General features: G+C 42.4%; 1 protein-coding gene across 1 annotated transcript in view; it reads right to left on the bottom strand.

Moving 5' to 3' along the window:
• Positions 1-4,965: 4,965 nt before the first annotated feature.
• Positions 4,966-22,103, bottom strand: part of AMOTL1 (angiomotin like 1) — a 108,134-nt gene continuing 90,996 nt past the window's right edge. The window contains 5 exon segments of the mRNA XM_030559832.1: positions 4,966-6,683; positions 8,754-9,026; positions 10,300-10,526; positions 12,336-12,461; positions 16,148-16,338. Of these exon segments, the coding sequence (XP_030415692.1) occupies positions 6,577-6,683; positions 8,754-9,026; positions 10,300-10,526; positions 12,336-12,461; positions 16,148-16,338 (924 nt within the window). The 3' untranslated portion in view covers positions 4,966-6,576.

Below are 22,103 nucleotides of genomic sequence, written 5' to 3'. Positions count from 1 at the left end.
AGAGAGTGCTAAGATAGGTGACCCAGTGTGGCACTGAAACCTGTGTTGAGTATGCGGGACATGAGACTGCTGCGATGTGTGAAGGATGCCATCCACGCTGGTATCTATGACATCCTTGTGTATCTTCTGACATGTTAATTCCAGGGTTGTTTTTTCTTTTTAAAAACAGGTGCAGGAGAGCCAGGGTGGAATGTGGCAAGCAGATGGGAAGATACACTTCATAGTTTTCATACCTTACATACACGGCGCTCCGCTGGAGTAGTTTCAGGAACATTTTAATAGACTCATTCAAGAGCATGTGAGAGTCTGCTGAGCAGATCTCAGTTATTAAATGCAAGATACTCACGCACGTGGCACTTTTTTCCCTACTGTTTCTTTCACTTGAGTGAAAAAACTCCAACAAACTGTGCTTCCGAAGGTCTTGATCCTGGGAAGTGTTGGGCACTCTTGAAAATCCATAGAGCCACACAGAATTGCGCCTATGGTCTTTATTACTTACATAGGACATAATGCTGGAAGTGACTTCTTCGGTCATCGAGTCTCTAGTTAATGCAGGCAATCCCATTTTATAATCCATTCATAAATTTAGCATAGATATTGTTACTTTAATTCATAAGGGACCAGTCCTGAGCTGGTGAAATCAGACGGAGTTTTGTCACCAACTACAATGGGAGCAGAAATCAGGCCTTATCTGTGAAATAAAGAAGTGCCTTCCAACTAGAGAAGATAAATTAATTCTATCTGATCCCATTCTTCATGCTTGCTGGGTCATGGTTAGGTTCTTTTCCTTTATTTGTTTTTACTCTTCACTTTGCAGGCCTATCTATAAGAATTTGCCATGTACAAGGAGTCTGTATAGTCTTTGTCTTTCAGATGAGACACAATCAACCTCCTCTCCACCAGTATGCAACGATGTCAATAGTTTAGGGTTATGAAAAAGGGGAAATGATCTGAAGTTAACTGAGCCATCACTTTCCAGTTTTAGTGGCCTGCAAAAGTACAGAAAATGGTTTAAAAATTCATGGTGTTTTTTTCATAGATCTAATACATTTCACACTGGAAACTCAAGGAAGGAAACATTTTATACATTTATTATATACAATATTAAGGCACAAGTTTAAGCAGCAAAGAATAGGAAAATCTTTGGCTGACCAACAATATCAATATTTGCCGTGAGTGACACATAATGTTCTTTATTTCCCCATATATGTACAAACACCCCTCCAGCTGTACAACACTGTACACCAACCATTCTATACAACCAACAACAATAGAAAATGACAATATTTTACAATCAGTTACCAACATCACCTGGAATGGCTACAGCACAATTCCACAAAGCACAATACAAATCAAGCAGTTGGGAAGAACAGTAGAAATGCAGTTACACTGGTTTGCTGGGGCTAAGTGAACTGATTTACTAACAGTAGTACTTTACACATATTGCCACTAATGCTCTAACTTTGGGTAGAGATCCACTGCCTTCCTTTGCATGAAAAGAAAAATGTCACAAGTTCAACAAACCCAGGAAGAATTACCCTCTACGTTTATTTCAAAAGCTATCTAAATAAATAGTTTTCTGCAGATGACTACAATCCTGGGCAGCATCAATTGTAAACACACCTTTGGGTATTGAAACTGGAGGGACGGATCCTTAGAATTGCTGGAAATATATATAAAGAGAGAGGGAGAGCTGTATTCTAAGTGACCAAAAGAAGCAAGGTTATACCGCTAGCAGATATAATTGTGTGAAAACAATACCATCATGCACGTTAATAGAATACCATCTTTCCTGGATGACTAGTTGTATATATGTACAGCATTTATTCAATAGTTCTGCCTGAAAGGAAATAGTATAGCTAGCAATAAAATACTGAGCAAACAAAAGGACTACAAAGCTTTTGTGCATCCTTATTCCTTGGGAAAGGTCCAAGGTCCATTTGGTGAAATATTTATCACTAGTAGTTTTATTTTTACTCCCTTTTCTCTGCTGATCCATGCCTGATTAAGGGTGCAATCTTGCCACACCTGCTTACTTGAGCAAGGACTACTGATGTGAATCGAGGTTGTAGGATCAAGACCGTATGGAGGACAGATAGAGGTCATACATTGAATGCATATGCTCTTAAAACATTTAAATTAACAAAGTGAGGAAAAAGAATTATTGTTACAATGCATATTAAACTGTGTAACATCTTCCAAAGGGTTTATGCATTTGCTTTGCAAGGCAAAGCTGCTAATACTTAAAAACATACCCTCTTTCTTGGTTTAACAAGTGCAAAAATTAGAGAGGGGGAGATGCTGACATATGAATATTTATATGTGTAGAGAAATATAAGTGCATAGATGTAACAACATTGTTTAGTATAAAAAAAAGTATCACTTTGCTATGCACTACTCCATGTGTATCAGACACATGGTTGGCTTGTGGCACCTGCAGGCCTTCAGAGCACAAGTTTTCACTTGGTAAGGCAACTCCCATCTTTTCATATGCTGTGTATTTATATCTCCTTACTGTACGTTCCACTCTGTGCATCTGATGAAGTGGATTTTAGCCCATGAAAGCTTATGCCTAAATAAATTTGTTAGTCTCTAAAGTGCCACAAGGACTCCTCATTGTTTTTGCTGATACAGACTAACACGGCTACTCCTCTGAAACATGTTTTCAGCGGAAGCAGACTTGAAAGTGGTTGCAGTCTCCACAGTCTTGTGGCTGGTAGGAAGAGCTCAGTGTAAGTGTTTGCAAGAGGGTTCCCCACATGACCTTGGACCAGCCCTGAACACATGAATGCATCTGAACAGGTGACTTTTGTGACCAAGTCAGGTTGGACAGCTGGAAGAGAGAGGTGGAAGGCAGGTAGATGAGCCCTCGAGTGATAAAGGCCCTTTTCCCTATACGCTGAAAAGGGGTTACCTCAGGTCCACTAGGGACACCTGAAACCTTTAAAAACCCCTCCGCTGGTGAGAGAGGAGGGGGAGAGACTAGCTGCTGCAGGGCTTGTGGCAACAGGGAGAAAGGACTCCTCCATGGTGGAAGGCTGCTTGCTTCCCTACAGGGGAAGCTACCTACCTGAGTGCGTGCTTAGGGGATGAACTGGCACCCCAGGGCCAACACCAAGGTCACCCAACCCCAGAAAGAGGGTAGGAAAAGGTATTTCCCCTTTTCTGTGTTGTGAATTTGTATCCTTTGGTTTGGCGGAGAACTCCTTGGGCCTTCCCTGAAGCCTAGCTGGAAAATATTGACAAGTAAACCCCCTAGTGGGAAAATAAACACTGTCTGGAGTGTGGCTGATTTACTCCAGCCCTGCCTCCACCAGCAGAGGAGCAAGTGCTGAGCCCTGCAAGGCGGAAGAGGTGCCTGCACACACTTTGAATCTTTGACCACCAGTACTGCAAAATCACCCTCACCCCCATCTCAAGGCCATATTCATTCCTAACTTCAGTAGGAAAAGAGAATCCAAAGATTTGGAAAGATTTTTTTTTTTAAAAAAAAGGCGAGGAGCAACATCTATCCACCAGCATTTGGAATAAAAGAAGCAAAGTTGTGTGTGAGTGTTAGGTTTCATGCCGAGGTGTGTCCCCTTAATTACTGCCACACCTTACACCAATGAAAGGTACATTTTAAAATGAGGAATGTTTCATCTTGGGAGAAAACAAGTGGAGAAGAGAGATGGCAGCTCAGCAGTAAACAACCAAACCATTAACAACGATGCAGTTAAACTCTTGGAGCCAAGTTCTGCATTCCTGAAGTGCCTCAAATCCATTAACTTGAGGGAGTCTGGGGTGAACAAGGAATGTAGGATTAGGCCGGGGGGGGGAGACGAGACGGGGCACATGGTTTCTCCTAGGGAGATTTTTTGGGGTTAATAACACTAAGCACTTATTTATATAGCGCTTTGCATCATCGAAGCACCGCACAAACACCAACCTTCTCCACCGCTCTGGTAGGAAGGAAAGGATTCCTATCCCCGTTTTACAGCTGGGGTTGCTCAAACACACAAGGCCTGATGCTACACTGCGCTCCTCCCATTTTAGGTCAGCGACGCTGTTTGTAAAACTGGAGTAGCACAGTGATGAATCAGGCCCAGAGAGACTGACTGACTTGCCCAAGGACACACAGCAAGACAGTGGCTGAGCCAAGATTAGTGCACGGGGAGTTTCTAGGCTCCCAGTTATTAGACTTTGGTGGGACATTTTCAAAACTTGGGCTCTGTCCAGAAGCCATTTATTTTTTAGTTTGAACAAATCTCCAGCTGTGTTTGAGTGGAAAAAAAAAAAAAGAGAATTCTTGTGCCCTTTCTTTGAGCAGCCCCACAACCAAAGTGATGAAAAGGTGCATTCCAGCACTAATAGCCCCTGTTGAGGAACTCTGCAGACATAGTCCTGTTCCACAAAAACGTGTTTTGATTTAACCAAATTCTGGCTGAATCAAGAAGGATGAAATTCACCCCTGTGCAGAGAGCCAGGACAAGGATCTTTCTACATAGCACAGGTACCACTTTTGTCCCATTTAAGCCTTATTGGGAGGGTTTAAGTGGGGCATAGGTCTTGTGTAGGCTCCTCTGCATGGGGGGGTGAATGTAACTTCTAAGGAATGATCATTTAGACAGCAATAGTGATGCATGTGGAAATATACAAACTCACCACCAAAATATCCCTCAGGGACCCTAACCTGGTGAACTTAGAAATGTTAAATCTTCTACCTCTCAACACACATGCACGTGTGTCATAATCAAAATTCGAGCCCAGTCCTGTAACCTCGACTTGTGTGAGGAATGACTACTTATATAAGGGCTGGTCCCTTGAAGACAGTGGTTCTCAAACTTTTGTACTGGTGACCCCTTTCACATAGAAAGCCTCTGAGTGTGATCCCCTCCCCCTTATAAATTAAAAACACTTTAAATATATTTAACATCATTATAAATGCTGGAGGCAAAGCGGGGTTTGGGGTGGAGGCTGACAGCTTGCAACCCCCCATGTAGAACCTGGTGACCCCCTGAGGGGTTTCGACTCCCAGTTTGAGAACCCCTGTTTTAAGATAAGGAAAAAAGGATTAGGAGAATTTCCGTGCATGTTCAGAAACATCCTCTCTCATTTACACAACCAGGCTGTCTTTTAAAATGAATGTAAACATCCCAGACAGGCAGCTATGAAGTGCTGTAGAAATCTTACCAACAAACTGATCCATGCTATGCAATTGGGTGAATGAACTGCAGTGCCACGTGCAGTGGAAATCCATTTTTAAGCGAGGAGGTTTATTATTTCTCATACTAAGTGTATTGACTAATTTATTGTTATTATTTAACATACATCCAAGGGCCTGATTCTGATCTCAATTGCAAGTAGTAAACCTGGATGAATTCGGCTGAAATCAGTCAATGATCTCCACATTCCTCTCAAACTTCTACAGTAATTCTCCCCAAACACTGTAGTAACCCTGGCCTGAAACTCTGCCTGCCAGTACATGCTCAAATTCACCCTCAGTTACAACTGGAGGGTAGAATTTGCTCCACTGACAATGCTGAAGCAGTTTCGACAGATACTGCAAAATACTATACTAAGTATTTTGATTAATACTATTAAGTATTTTAATAAGCCAGAGAATACATCTACAGTGGCACCATGTTGTTCCCTGTGAGGTGCTGAGCATCCTGAATGCCCATTGTCTCCAAGCCCTCACGAGTAAAAACTTTTAGCACTCGAATGTACATACAATTTGCTGCTTACACAGCTTTGTGTGTGTGCTTTACGCATTAGAGCTGAGGGAATACGCTCAACATTTCCCCCTGAATAGTCACCAAAATTGTAAAAGAAATTGCTTTGACAGGGTTTATGCCCCTTTTACATGCATCTTCTATGCAAATTCTAGCAAAGAAATGCTCATGGCAACAGTGAATTTTGAGCAAATTTAGAATTTGCAAAACATGAGTATTTGCTTTGGAAACCTGATCCCAAGAGTAGCACTCATCCAATCAGGAAAGACCTATATATCCAATCAAAACAAACCAACTTGGCTTGAAACAAACACTTAAAACAAACTGCTTTGTGCACAATCTACTGACCAAGAATTTTTCGCTAAAATAATCTGGTGAACAATTATGAATAATGACTTCATTTGAGAAAAGTTTAAACGTCTCCTGGGCAATTCATAAACTCCCGCTGACTTCAACAGAGCCAGGATTTCAGTCTCTGTCTTGATTGTAGCTAGAGAGTAACACAGAACAGCATTATAGAACACTGTTGTAAATGGTAAAAAGATACCTTTTCGTTACAATAGAAAATGCAGTTCCTATTTCCTTTACTATCTCTTTGTGAATCCATGTTTATCACCTTCAGTTATCAGAACATTCCGGCCATTCACGTGCACCTTCAGCATCCTTCATTTCATGCTTACATCTCTTTCTTTTCCCTCTGTAATTCAAAGTCTTATTCATCTCAGCCTCTAGGCTCCTTCCATACTCAGTCTTGCTCAGACTTTCTTCAAACTCGTATATTTAGTTTTTAAGATTTGCACAACATTGGCCTCCCTGGACTTGACTGTATCTGCACAAAATCCTGAGGAAGGTCACTCTTTCCTCAGATGAGGACTTCCATCATATCGGCATCAGGAAATTCAGGCTTGTGGACCAAACTGCTTACTCGGCCTTTGCTATCCGACAGCTTCCCGTGGCTGGGGGAGTTCTCTGTGACAGTGAGGAGAGAAATCCAGATTCATCAAGAAGTCTAAAACACATTCAAAATATTTTTTGGGGAAAATCTCTAACTATACTTTTTTTTAACATTTAAGGCCAAATTCATCCCTGGAGTAGTGACATCAGAGATTGCTCCTCTGGCATTTGCCAGGATGCAACAATTCCTCAGTCACTTATGCCCTCTGGGACAGAATTCTTATTTTTATGTTTCAGTTTTGTGATTTGAAAATATAATTCCTTCCACTTGCAACATCTGAATTTCTCTGTGGCAAACTGGATTTGCACCAAGAAGGGCTGGGGTGTATTCCATAGTAGAACCTTATCCTGAACTCCTGGTGCACCAAAGGAATCCCACTGAGGTGAGTAGGTTAATTAGCATGCAAAGAAAGTAGGATTGGACACGGTGTGATTTAAAAGCAGCAAAGAGTCCTGTGGCACCTTATAGACTAACAGACGTATTGGAGCATGAGCTTTCGTGGGTGAATACCCACTTTGTCGGATGCACCCGATGGAGTGGGTATTCACCCATGAAAGCTCATGCTCCAGTATGTCTATTAGTCTATAAGGTGCCACAGGACTCTTTGCTGTTTTTACAGATCCAGACTAACATGGCTACCCCTCCGATAGTGTGATTTAAGGGACATGGTAAAGATAAAAATGACATTTAACAATGTTTCTTCCCCTGTGTTGCTAATAAACACAATAAATGCCTACCTAGGTACTGAAACTGCCATATCACCATAAGAATTCTCAGATTCTTAAAGCAGGAAGAACCTTTTAGATCATTAAAGCACAGAGAAGCTTAAAGGATTAATTCATTGTTAATTGAAAAGGGGCTTGAACTAAACCCTAGAGCTGAATTTTGGAAAACATACTGGCCAAGATTTTCAGGACACTTGTGACTGTGGACACCTTGTAGAGGCCTGATTTTTTGAAAGTGGGTGGCTCAGCTTTGGCCCCTTCAAGATGTCTCAATTTGGGCACCAAAATCCCAGTGTTCACTGTATCTGAAAAATGTCAATATGCCGTAGGCTTTATCATTACTTGAGGAAGTAAGTGCAGCTTACAGAGTCTCAGTGCAGCTACTCTGGATCTATAGTAATATAACTGAGTGCAGAATCCCTAAATATTTTTAAAGTTGTTTTTATTCTTTTTCTTTATCTGCGATAACAGTTCTAGTCACACAGCATTTTGAAAAATTAGTCCAAGATACTATTGTAATCCACGTATTTGATCTGTCTATTGCCCATGTCACAAGAGTATCTAAAGGCTGAAAACACAACTCTACACCCGTCTTATTTCTCTTCCTGAAGCCTAAATTTAGGGTTTAAATTATCTGACTGCACCTCTTTCAATTAACAGCAATGGGTTTGTTTTCATGGGGAATAAAGGATCGTGTAGGAAACAGTCTTTTTTTTAAATAATGTTTTTAAAACAAATGTCTCCTGTAACTAGGGCTGTATAGAAACAGTCCCCATCCGTCAAAAAATATTTCTAAATCAAATGTCCCTTGTTTTCACACAAAAGTAAACCATTCTGTAGGGTTGACTCACTCTTCCCATAAGTTTTCATAAAAATATGAAGCAAATGGCTTCTTCTGCCCAAAATAGTGTAAACTGGGAAAATTCTCCAAAAAAAAGTTTGTCTGGATGTGGGAACAAATGCGGAATGTGTCCAAGATGAGAAATATTGTGACCAGTCCCAGACTGGAATGTCACTTTTTGCACCACAAATAACTGTACATGCTGAAATTTCCCCTTTCAGCAAATTAATGGAACTTGATGAAAACTGGTAAAAACAAAACAAAACCTAAACTCTGCATAGAAAAGTCTGCAAGGCCAAAGCAGGTGGTTTTGCACACATCTCTCTCTTAAATTTGACTTAAAGAATGCTTTTGATTTTCTTGAGATAATAACCAACAACAATTTATCTATCTGTCTTAGAAGTACTTATATTTATCTAGCCATCTCTCTATACTTATATTTGTCTCATGCACCTATATAGCACAAGTCACCATAATAATAATGCCCTGATTGTACCATAAAGGTTGGAATCACTTACCCAGTTTATCTCTAGCGCCTTTGGCTCCTGTGTGTCTCAGGGAAGGGCTGTTCGAAGGAGTGGTGCTTAGCCTTCCCCTGCCTGGGAAAGAGGCAGTGTTTGGCCAGAAAAGCTCAGAGCTTTTGTCAGTCTGAGTGCTGCTGTCTTTGCTGCCTGTTTTAGCATGGAAGGCGCTGACTGGCAAGGAGGAGGCTGCACAGGACAAAGAGGGAGGTAGGGGAGGCAGTGCAGGGATTGATGAATGGTCATGATGATCCTTCCCTAATAGCAACCCTAGAAACACAATAACGATTATGTTAGTAAAATCAGAGATGAAGAAGCCCTGCTAGATCCCTCAGCCCAGCCTCCTCCCAGGGCAGGATTGTTCTCCAGAGCTTTGGTGCAGCATAATTTTAAATATATCCACTAATGAGGTGTCCACTACTCACCTGGGGAGGCTCCACCTGAGAGAGAGCCTCCTAGATCTCACTAGCAGGAAGATTTTCCTCAGTCAGCTTAAAAGGTCCCTTCTCTTGAGTCCAGGATAAAACCCCCTAGAGGGGAAAGAGGGCTCAGGAATGGTGTGAGATTCACCTCAGGGATGAGGAATTTGGAGACTCAGCACATACTCAGTAGTGTGCTGGCGCCACCCAACTTCCCCTTCCTTCCATGGTTCTCAAAGGAGCACAGCTGACTGGTTAAGAGTAAAGTGCGCCTCATACAGCAGTTGTCATGCACCCCTTTCATCGCTCCCCAGAGCCATGGAGGCCCAACCTTGCAGAGTTGGGATAGAGGAGTTTCTGCAGGCTACCCGGCAGGGGAGGAGCATACAATGAAGATTCTATTGCCAATCTTTCACTCTCCCACTCTCAAATCCATGCATATTTGCTTCCCGCAGCCTATACGAGCAGATAAAAGCACCAGACCCTTCCTCTGATCCCATCGCCACTCATTATATTCGGCATTGTTGTTCCTCTTCTTTGGTGTTCATGTTGTTCCCATGACACTCTCAGAAACTATTTCCTCAAGGTGTACAGATAGTCATTTTTACCTCTTTTGATACATCAGTCCTTTCAGAACAACTGCTCTTCTCTGAACCCCCTCTTGTTTGCCTACATTGTTCTGACATCGAACACACTGAACACAGCATTCTGAAATTGCTGTCTCTGCAGTGCCATGCAGAGAGGGGCTATCGCTGGACTGTAATGCCTTTTTGCACACAGCCCAAAATGGCATGCCTTCTTTTTTTCCTGCCATATTACATTGCAAATTCCTATCCAAAGTGCTGTCTGCTCTCTAGTTTAATGCAACTTTTCCTAGCCCAGAGTAGGATTTATTCCCATTAAATGTGAATACACAGCCTGCATTCCTCTGGGTATGATTGTCAGGCAAGTACAGCTGTGCCTGAACACACAGGGTGGTGGCTCAAACTGTTTGTGGAAGGTGGCCAATCAAACTTTCAAAGCTGCCCCTCAAAGTCTTATTCTGGCCACAGACAGATTTTGTTAAGCTGTCCTCTCTCTGAAACCATTTGCATTGCCAATGCCAAGCTCAAATTGGAGCTCACCTATGCTTCCTTTCCAGGTCTTCTCCTCCTTCTTTTCCTCAGCTATCTGATTGCCGGTGAGAGAGGTCTGGCGGGAATGCGCACCCATTGCTGCAGCGATGGATGGGACCGATCGAGCAGGCCGTAAACTTGTGTTGTCTGTTTTCCCAGCATCCTTCCGCAAACGCTGCTGAAGGACCTTGATCATGGCATCTTTCTCAATTATTTTCGCATGCAGATTCTTTATCCTGCCAAAATACGAATGTTCTGCTTACAAAGATGAAAAATAACTTCTAGATCATAGCTATTCCACTGCTGCCTTTTCAGGACTGTTTCCTGTAGTACATTCTCTGCTGCTTTATCTCTTCCAGTTTTAAGCAACTCAAACAATTAAATTTCCACTATTTCCTTTGAGGGCAATTGCATGGCTTAACTAGGCAATATTTCCTGCTATTCAGCCAATGGTGATGACTTTTTGTAAGATTAAATAAATAAATAGATTTAAGTTAAGTGGGTCCATTGGTATTACTTCAATAAACTAGCAAGGATAATCTGAAAAATAGTCCTAAAGATGCTGTGGACTGATGGGATCACTCAGATACGTAAAGGAGCAATTTTCTTTGCCCCACAATACTTCTGGGATAAACCCTGAGTTCTTTACTGTGGCAGACTGCCATTGGGAAGTTTTGCCTGAATCACAGTTGACTGAATTAAAACTGAGTAAAGACCTCAGGAGTTGGTACTATAAAAGTTTGAAATAAAGATTTTAATAATTAAATTATCTTGCCCAAATCTCTGAGGGCCCATACCAACTGCCACTGAAATAAATGAAAAAAACTTCCACTGCCTTGAGTGAACATTGCATTGGGACCTTAGTTTCTGTTGAAAGCTGTGGAAATAACTAATGGTCTGTGTTTTCCAACTTACTGGAGGACCCAACAGCTTTCTTCTATAGACCCTGAAAGTGTTTTACGATGATAAAGAACCAATTATTTGAGAACAGGCTGTGGAAACATGACAGTGGGGCATTTAAGACTGAATCAAACTGAAAAGGTTTCAACCAACTAATTAAAATGCCAGTCAAATGAAAATCATGTCTTATGAAATATAGCCAAGTACAGCAGACATTTTTTGGGAGGAATTTAAAAAAGAAATGTCACATATAGTCTAAATCAGGGTTTCTCAAACAGGGGTTGCCGCTTGTGTAGGGAAAGCCCTTGGCGGGCCGGGCCGGTGTGTTTACCTGCCCTGTCCTCAGGTCCGGCTGATCGCGGCTCCCACTGGAAACTTTAAGGCTGTCATTTTCAAAATGGAGTGCCTAATTTGACTTGCAGCATAAAATCCTGATCCATCTCTTAAAGAAGTTAATGGGAAAAAAATCCCACTTATTTCAAGTCCTCTATGTGTGTGCATGCATGCATGCATGTGTATATAAGATGAAAAACATAGAACCGGTTAAATTATATTTTTATTTTCTGGAAAAAAATTGTGAAGAACATATAATCTTTTGTCAGAATTTTGTTTGGCTTTTTTTTTTTGCTTTTCAACAAAACCTGAGAAATATCTGTGAAAACAGAAATTTTCTCAAAAAAATTTGCTGTTTAGTCATAAAGCCATTTTTAATTACAAAAAAAAGTGTTGATTACAAGTATTTTGAACAGCTCTAGCAAACAAGTAATTGGACGTGCCACATACATATTTTCATTTTCATGCTCAAAATGGGAAAACTGCACATGCAAATGGGAACTTGTGTGTCCACAGACAGGTTCTGTACCAACTACTGCTTTCATAGATTCCATGCCAGGAGGGACCACTGTGATTCTCTAGTCTGACCTTCTATATAACACAGGCATAGAACTTCCCCAAAACAATTCTAGAGCACGACTTTTAGAAAAACATCCAATGTTAAAATTGCGGTGGTGAAGAATGGGCCTAATTGGTATGCAAAGGGCTAAATGATGCGTGGGCTGGCTTATCCAAGAATCCGAGCAGCTAGGATCTCATGATAAGACCTTTAGAACAAATCCCGCAGTAAGTATTTAACAGCTGTCCTTTACGTGTATTCCATGTCCTGACACCTCCGGTTGGCTTGAACAATCTCCTCCTCTTCCTGCCATATTCGAACCTCCAGGGAGTTCTCGTTGTAGCTGCCATTCCGAGAGTGGTTAATGACTGAGGTGTCCCTAGCAACACAAGATACAGCTATACCCGTTAGTGTTACTTGTGTCGCAAACAACTTGGTTCAATAAAAGGCCTCTTTCGATATAAACAGGCATGGAACTGTTATTTTACCATTCACATTACAATGGAAATCTACAGCTATATTTGGAAGGTGTAATAGTACAGCAAAATGTTTCTGAAAATACAGCAAAAGTTGGGAGGGAATTGGAGGTAAAATCTCATATTTTAAAATGATTTAAAATTAAAGGACACTATCAAGATAAAAATAATGGGCCAGATCCTCTGCCAGTCTAAAACAGCTCAGCTCCATTGGGTTCAATGAACATATGTTGATCTACATCAGTTGAAGACCTGGTCCAGTATATTAAATAATAAATCCTTAGCTGGTGATATAAATAATAAATAAATGAATTGTGGATTGTTTTTAGCTCCCCTCAGGTTTCTGAGCCTTTGGTGTACACTTGAATCATGTTTCATGTTTTTTCTGCACAATCACAAGGGCTAGAAAAAAAATTTAAAAATTAACGAAAGCCAAGATTCTCATGTAATCACTTGACTCTATGTGCTGGGGCTTTAAGAAAAAAACCAAATCATGTGATGGTTGAAAGAAAATCACAAGAGTCAGCAACACTGAATCTAATTTGCTGTTTGCTTCTGCACTTCAACACTGGATGAGAAAATGAGACTGATCAATTTAGTTTCTTGTTTCACATTCAGTTTCACTTTCTGGTTCTCATACACTAGCATAAAGCTGGTGTGTTTGGGTTTCCAAAGCCATAGGGGAAAATTTTCAAGAAAATATTTATGCAAAGAAAAATATATAATTGATTAAAAAACATATTTTATGTGATATTTTGCAAACCTTGGTTTTGTTGTTTTTTATTTTACTTTGTTTTATAAAGTCATACTTACATTTAGGATCTAAAATATTTGATAGGGTCCTTTTAATTATGATATTTTAGATGCCGGTACACACCAGTGACGATACCTTGTAGTAACTGTGACACGGAAATATTAAAAATCCTGTCCTGAGGACACAAAGGGCCTGATTTGCAAAGGTGTTGAGCACCCACAAGTCTAGCTGAAGTCAACAGGAGTTGTAGTTGACTACCCCACAATCACCTTGCAGGGTTTAATGCAGACCAGATGGGCCAATTAACCCCTTAGGCAGCTGATTAAAGAAGTTCAGCTGGGCAGGAATAGGCAGGATCTATAAAGCCCAGGAGCCGAAGCCAGGGGTGAAAGTGGGCTGGTACAGGCCAGTATGGTGTACTGGTAAGAAGTGGCCACCGGTATTGGCCTGTATGCAACCGACGTTAAATGTCGCTGCCTCTTTTGCCGCCACCGGAGGAGCTAAAAGGGGCCGCTGCCCCGGGGCCCAGAGATTTAAAAGGGCCCAGGGCTACCACGGCAGCAGACAGAGCCCCAGGTGGTGTGGGCCAGACAGCGCGGATAGGCTGGCTTGGGGAGGCTGACCCTCAGCCCCGACCCTTCTGGTAAGTCGTACCTGGCTGAAGCAGAAAGGGGTACCGGGAAAAAGGTAGACACTCCCAGGAGAAAAGGAGGAATGAGTGGAGACTGCAGACACTACCTGGGAAGAGGGAGAAGGCTTTGGGGAACTGATAGGCCTATGAAGAAAAGGGGAACCAACAGTAGGAGGAAGCTCAGAGATAGAGCAGCGAGGCCAGAGAGAGAAGGCCCAGATTGCTATGTTGAGGGTCCCTGGGCTGGAACCTGGAGAAGAGGGTGGGTCTGGGTTCCCCTACGAGCCACTGGGTGAGTGGCACTGAGGCAGCGAAAGAACTGCCTAGGACTACTGAGGAGCTAAACCTCCCCTAGGGGGCGGGGAACCTGTGACATGACACAGCCACAGGGCCGAGCCACGAAGAGGATGCTGTAAGAGGAGCTCCAGGTGGACGAGGTGACGGTGTGCAAACCATAGGTGAGGAGTTGTCGGCCTCAAGCTAATCCCCAGAGTACCAGAAGAAGGCACCACCAGTCAGGCGGTGAGTGGTGCGCCCCATGACATACATCTCTGAAAATCAAGCCCCCAGTAAATACACTCATGTTCTGGGTATATTAAAATGCTCGGGTCTATGTGAAATACTTGATAGTATCTGGCAGTAAAAGGAGGGAAATTCCTTTGTGAGCCCTTAATACTACGGAGAGAAATCTACCCTCCTCCTCCGCACATGTCAAGTACACTCAACCAGGTCTGTTAAGAAAAACTACTGCCTTCCTTTGATGCAACAGTTATAGCTAGGACCCTATGTAAATCATGATTTCCTGGAGGGCATGGAAGTTGTGAAAATGCCCCCAAACCGTGATTTTTAAATATTTTTTAAAAGGTAAAAGTCTACAGCAAAGTCTGTTTCAAGGATGAAATTAATTTTACAAGTAACAATAGTCAATTATCAGAGGGGTAGCCGTGTTAGTCTGGATCTGTAAAAGCAGCAAAGAATCCTGTGGCACCTTATAGACTAACAGAGGTTTTGGAGCATGAGCTTTTGTAGGTGAATACCTACTTCGTCAGATGCATGTAGTGGAAATTTCCAGGGGCAGGTATATATATGAAAGCAAGCTAGAGATAATGAGGTTAGTTCCATCAGGGAAGATGAGGCCCTGTTCTAGCAGTTGAGGTGTGAAAATCAAGGGAGGAGAAACTGGTTTTGTAGTTGGCAAGCCATTCACAGTCTTTGTTTAATCCTGAGCTGATGGTGTCAAATTTGCAGATGAACTGAATCTCAGCAGTTTCTGTTTGAAGTCTGGTCCTGAAGTTTTTTTGCTGCAGGATGGCCACCTTAAGGTCTGCTATAGTGTGGCCAGGGAAGTTGAAGTGTTCTCCTACAGGTTTATGTATATTGCCATTCCTAATATCTGATTTGTGTCCATTTATCCTTTTCCATAGAGACTGTCCAGTCTGGCCGATGTACATAGCAGAGGGGCATTGCTGGCATATGATGGCGTATATTACATTGGTGGACGTGCAGGTGAATGAACCGGTGATGGCGTGGCTGATCTGGTTAGGTCCTGTGATGGTGTCGCTGGTGTAGATATGTGGGCAGAGTTGGCGTCGAGGTTTGTTGCATGGATTGGTTCCTGAGCTAGAGTTACTATTGTGTGGTGTGCAGTTACTGGTGAGAACATGTTTCAGGTTGGCAGGTTGTCTGTGGGCGAGGACTGGCCTGCCACCCAAGGCCTGTGAAAGTGTGGGGTCATTGTCCAGGATGGTCTGACAAAGTAGGTATTCACCTACAAAAGCTCATGCTCCAAAACCTCTGTTAGTCTATAAGGTGCCACAGGATTCTTTGCTGCTTTTAATAGTCAATTAATTAATGAAACTGATTAACATTACTTGTAAACTTCATTTTGTGCAAACGCCATAAAATTCAATACTTCGCCATTTATGCTGTCATGAATTTTCTAAAAATCATGATTTACACAGGGCCCTAGTTACAGGACACTGCTGGAGGCTGGTTCACTGGCCTTGATGAACCATTGGTCCTGAGCCAGAATGGTAAGGCCTAACGGCCTTGCTATGGTGAATGGTCCCATTAACTTCAATAGGACTACATGACTGGATAAAGCAAGCCTGATTTGTCCCTAAGAAAACACACACTTCTTTTAACTACACAAAGCCTTATTCAATTGAGTGTATTGCTGACTGCCTGGAACAACATGATCTTACCTTTCTGTTGCAGCTGTGGCTGCTGCATTCATGGCAAAGTGCCTGATTGTGCTCTCCTCTAGATACTTCTGCTCCCACTTGGTCATGTCAGCTTCTAGAGCCAGAATCCTCTCCTCCTTTTCCCGCACTAGCTCCATCAGTGCTGGGGCATTGTGTTCTGGCAGGCTTTCGGCCTGGTAGTTCCCCTGTCTCTGGAGTTGGGGAGAGGGAAACAACGGAAGATTTTCAGCCTGCACCAACACGAGAACTGCAAACACCACTTCTACAAAATCTTCTGCAAAATAAACTCAGGGGCTTTCAACCTTTTGCGTGGCCTGTTGCTGAATCAGTAGCCACCCTAGCGATCAGAGATTAAACAGGGCTCCTTGTCAAAGAGTGACCCAATAGTTATTGCTAGAACCAGTGAGATGCAAGTTTGCTCTAGAAACTGGCCCTAGCAACTCAACAGTACCAGGAAAGCTGGTTTATTGCTTAGCGAAGGAGGAAAGCTTCAGATGGCGTGTGTAAAACTTCCAGCTGAAGGTGGGGTCCTCCCCAAGTTCCTGAAGGTGACTGACTAAGGGCTGTGACGATGCTGTTCTGGCAGGACCCAACTGAGAGTGCCAATTCAATTGCTTAAACGGGGCACTTACAGCCCAAGGCTGGGGTTTTTCCACCTCTAAGGCAAACCAAACCAGTCAGACAAAGAGGACTTCGGTTTCGCCCCACTGGCTAACCACAAGTCACACAAGCAATTTCCTTAGACACTCCAGTCTCCCAGTATCACCACCAGTCCCACTCGTCCTGGGGATGAACGGTTATGAACCCAAACCCCCAATAAAAGAAAATGGTTCTCTTGATCCCAAAGCACAAAGCCCCAGACCCAGGTCAATATACACATCAGATCTTACCCACAAATCATGGTGTTGCCAATTCTTTAGAATCTAAAATCTAAAGGTTTATTCATAAAGGGAAAAAGGTAGAGATGAGAGCTAGAATTGGTTAAATGGAATCAATTACATACAGTAATGGCAAAGTTCTTGGTTCAGGCTTGTAGCAGTGATGGAGCAAATTGCAGGTTTAAATCAAGCCTCTGGAGTACATCCCCCGCTCGAATGGGTCATTCAATCCTTTGTTCAGAGCTTCAGTTTGTAGCAATGTCCCTCCAGAGGTAAGAAGCAGGACTGAAGACCAGATGGAGATGAGGCATCAGCCTTTTATAGGCTTTTCCAGGTGTAAGAACACTTCTTTGTTCTTATTGTGGAAAATTACAGCAAAATGAAGTCTGGAGTCACATGGGCAAGTCCCTGCATACTTTGCTGAGTTACAAGGCGTATCTGCCTTCTCTCCATGGGTCAATTGTGCAGCTGATGGTCCTTAATGGGCCATCAAGCAGACTAGGCAGAGCTCAAACCAACTTGTCTGGGATGTCTCCCAGAAGCATAGCATAAGTTTGAAGTACAGACAGTACAGAGCTAATACTCATAACCTCAACTACAAAATGACACATGCATACAGACAGCATAAGCATAACCAGTAACCCATAACCTGGTCTTAGACACTTTATATGACCCCCTTTACATAAGATTTGGTGCCACTACAGGACCTTGGTTGCAACCATGTTCTGTATGGTCCCAGATTATATCAATAACATCACAAGGGCTAAGAGATGTTAAAAGAGGCTAGAAGAGCTGGTGGTCCCACCACAGCAGGCACACTCCTCATTGAGAGGAGCAATCCAGCTCTCCACCGTGGTGGTGTTAATACCTCATGGGCTGATCAAGCTGGCATTCTAGCTGCTCACCCTCGCACACGCATATACTGCATAAGCTGGTGAAACAGGCTGGCAGAGCTGACATGAGCTGCTATCCCAGGCACACACCTGCCCATATAACATACTTGATGGATTGCTGAAAAATGGAACTGTGAAATAGGCTAGCAGAGACAGCATGTCTGCTGCCTATTACAGCATGCCCACACCCACACCACTGCGACCACACTTGAAACTTCAAAGCGCTGCCGCGGCAGCGCTTTGAAGTGCAAGTGTAGCCATACCCTCTGACTTCTTGTCTTTACACCCCTTTCCCTTCTTTCCTCAGTTCCTTCATGTAATCTCACCACTGTCTGTGCAAGAGATCAGCTTTGTCTGAGAGCCTGCCTGTGTCTCTCTCCCTTACTGGCCTGCTATCTCTTTTCAAATCTCTCTTCCCCCACATCCAGTCTTATTTTTCTCTCCTCCTGTTGTTTTTCAAGCTGGCATTTTCAAACCTGGCAGCCTCAAGTTAGGGCACCTACATCAGCCAGCTTTTCAGAGGTGCTGAGTATTTGCAAATCCAAATGAAGTCAGTAGGGAGTTCTCAGCACCCTTGAAAATCCATCCACTTAAACAGGTACCTAAATATGGATTTGGGTCCAGATTGTCAAAGGTATTTAAGCGCCTAACCCCCATTCCTTTCAATGGGAATTAGGTCCTTCAAAACCTTTGAGAATCTGGGCCTTGGGGACTAAAGGTAGAGATTAGTTAGTTAAAGTTTCAAATCTGAGTTTGAAAATGTTGGGTGGGACTTTCTCAAGAGCTCCGTGTTGGCCTAAGTCTTCTTCCAGGGAAGTTAATGGGAGTTTTACCAGTGGCTTTTGCAGCACCTACACGGAGCGCTTTAAAAAGTCCCACTCTTTGTCTTTTATCTCTGTAATGACTGCTGTCTTGCACTGCCAAGCAGCTGGGGGTGCAATCTGTAGGAAAGGTGCAATGCAAGCAAAGGTTGTGTTCCGTTATTACATTAAAAAACTGTGCTGGCAGGACTGGCTTCCCAGATACGCACTATGGCCATCATATATTCTGTGGGATGCTGAACCAGGCTGACAGAACTAGGATTCCTGCTGCTCATCCTGGAATGCAAGGGCATCGTGTGATACTCCAAACCGAGCATTAAAATACTTGTTTTGCTGACACTTTGTCACACTTCTCTCATGCATGGAGAGAGTGTCCAATATGTGTAGGAATTATGGAAAATCAGAAAATAGTTAAATATAACCCAGAAGCAAAGCAATACTGCATGCTAAATTAAATGGCACTTGGCCACTATTATGGGTCATGGATCTATGCCAATTTACAGCAGTTGACGATCTGGCCCCTTGTATCTACTATGACTTCTTAAGCACCAGCTTCAGAATGTCAGTCTCCCTTAGTCATATGAATTTATATAGCATTCTTAATACCAGCTACAGTACCTCTACTGCACTTAGCACATTAATGGTATTTCAATCATCATCATCATCATCGCCAGGATGGGTAAGGAATGGTGTCCCTAGCCTCTGTTTGTCAGAGGATGGAGATAGATGGCAGGAGAGAGATCACTTGATCACTGCCTGTTAGGTTCACTCCCTCTGGGGCACCTGACATTGGCCACTGTTGGTAGACAGGATACTGGGCTAGATGGACCTTTGGTCTGACCCAGTACGGCCATTCTTATGTTCTTATAAGATATAGAAATCAATCCATGAGTGTGGATAAAGCTTTTTTATGTTATGGATAACACTGATGTTTGTTTATGCATTATCTCATTTGGCATCATCCTTTGAAATTTCAGAGTTATGGGATACGCAAAACGGACACAGTGGATGAAAGAATCCGATAGAAGAGAAAATTGTTTATCCAAAGCAGGGAAGCTAATGCAGAGGATGGGGAGTTAAAGACCTTGGCTCTATTCCTGGCTTTCCCACATGATCTTAGGAGGTGGTTTCTGTAGTGCAGAGAGGTTCGTGTGTTTATCTAGCATGCAAAAAGTCCCTAGTTTGAAACTGACCAGAGATGCTGGTTTTCAGTTCCCACAGGAATTCTGTACAGAACAGTGAAAGTAGGACCCTAGGCAAATTACTTAACCTCTCTGTACCTAAAATGGGGATAATTTTAGTTACCCAATCCATAGGGGATTGTGAGAGAATTAAGGGTTGTAAAGGTCTCTGAGACCTTCAGAGAGAAGACATTATTGAAGTGTTTTATGAAGTATAAGAGTTGCTGCATTTAGTGGCACATAAGATTGAGTCAGAGACAAGGAAACTATGTTGTGCACACCCGTTTGTCAACTGCGCCACATCACAAGCTGCCCAGGGTAAGGCAGGCCCTATGTGATGTATCAAAACCATGAAATCGGGGGTGATTGTGTAACCTACACTTCCATTCTCTGGAATTCGTGCCACAAAATACTACAGTCTCTAGTTCTTTGTTTTGGACTCTTTCCTCTTGATGACAGAAAACATGACTTGAGAATGCAGGAGAAGACTTAAGTGAACTTTGGCTTTAGGGTAATACTGACTTTTTTTTGAAGATGTTTTCTGGAATAATCCATTATGGAACAATCCTTTGGGGGCAATTGTTGTGATGCTTCACCAGCAAAAACATCAGTTATGATTCAGATAATGTCAGTTCTGGAAGGTATGAGCATATTTTTACAGAGTAATTCCACTCTGTAAAAATTGTGCCCTCAAACTCCATGTATAGCGTGTCTTACTAATTTCAGATCAAAATAAATGCCAACCCCGTAAACTCAACCTGGAATACAAAGTTAAGAGGTTCTTTTTTCCCTGGCACACGCATCACCAACAATAAATATTCACCATTTGGAACTTAGTTAATAATTCTGTTGATGATACCTTAGCCAGAACAGAATCTAACTCATTCTCTCCTAGGTAGACTGTGCCTATAAAGCTCACCGGGTTAAAAAGTAGTAAAAGTCTATTTTATTTGGCGTGACTCAATATTTCGTAGATAAGACTGTGATGCACGATAGCAGGTGTCATTTTATGGAGTGATGGGACTCACCTCACAGTTACAATTAGAGCTAGGTGTTCATCATAAACCCAGTTTTTGCCCTCTCTCAAATTAAAAAATAAATCAAACATTCATACCAGCCTCCCTCAAACCTGGCAGGTTAGATGGGAGGCCAAGGCAATTTTTTGAAGTGAAAATCTGAAGGGAAAAGGTGTTCCAGAATTGCGACACTTTAAACATGGTGCTAATTACAATTCCAACCCAGTAAGTGTAGTAGCCTGCCCTGTATTTATGCATTTATCCCCCCAACATCCCTGTGAAGTAGAGAAATATTTGCAGATTTTCCACATTCCCGGTAAAAACTGAGGCACAAAGAGATTGAGCAACTTGTGATCACACAGAAAGTCTGTGGCAAAGCCAGAGATTGATCATAGATCCCCGAACTCAAATCCAGTGCCTGATCCAGAAGCCCATTCTAATTACACCATAGACTGATGTGGCTCTCTGATATTCAAACACTGAAAACCACATTTTTTTTTAATGTTACTTAACTGCAACTATCTTCTCTTTTGGGGCCGTGATCCGCCTCTTGCACTGGTTTTACACCATTATAAACCCATTTACATCAATGGAGTTACTCCTGATTTACTCCAATGTAGCTAGGAGCAGAATCAGGTCCTTTGCTTTTAAGCAAAATACTGTGTAGCAGCGGGTCCATTTGCCACAAGTTTTAGTAATAACAAGCCCTGATTACAATAGGGTTCTGGCAGCAGCAGTGTTTCTTGACAGTGGGAAATGTGTGAACTTTCTAAGTTAAAATTACATGTCATGCCTCAGTTATGTTCTCTTTTACACCCTTTAGCTGTTTTTCTCAAATGGTGACTTACTACACTAGTATAATCATTCGCTGACTCTCAGCAGCCAGAAGTCACATGTTCTGATCTCAGTGCTGGCTGCCAGCTGGGAATTTTCTCTGCAAACTCTTCAATGCTTTTTCTTTGTCATGAACTAATCTACTCCTCAAAATAACATTACGGTTTGTTTTGAGAAGGAGGTGATAAGTGAAGGCGAGAAAGGCAGTGACTTACCTAGATGAGTAACTCTCAGACAGTTGAACTAAGCATAAAAGTACATGCTCAAACACATAGGCGCAGAGCTCCCAAAAAGAACCATGAGATCCTAGGGAACATTCATAGAATCAGGTCT

This window comes from Gopherus evgoodei, chromosome 1 (assembly GCF_007399415.2).
Source record: "Gopherus evgoodei ecotype Sinaloan lineage chromosome 1, rGopEvg1_v1.p, whole genome shotgun sequence".
NCBI lineage: Eukaryota > Metazoa > Chordata > Testudines > Testudinidae > Gopherus > Gopherus evgoodei.
This window is presented reverse-complemented; position numbering and strand designations above follow the sequence as displayed.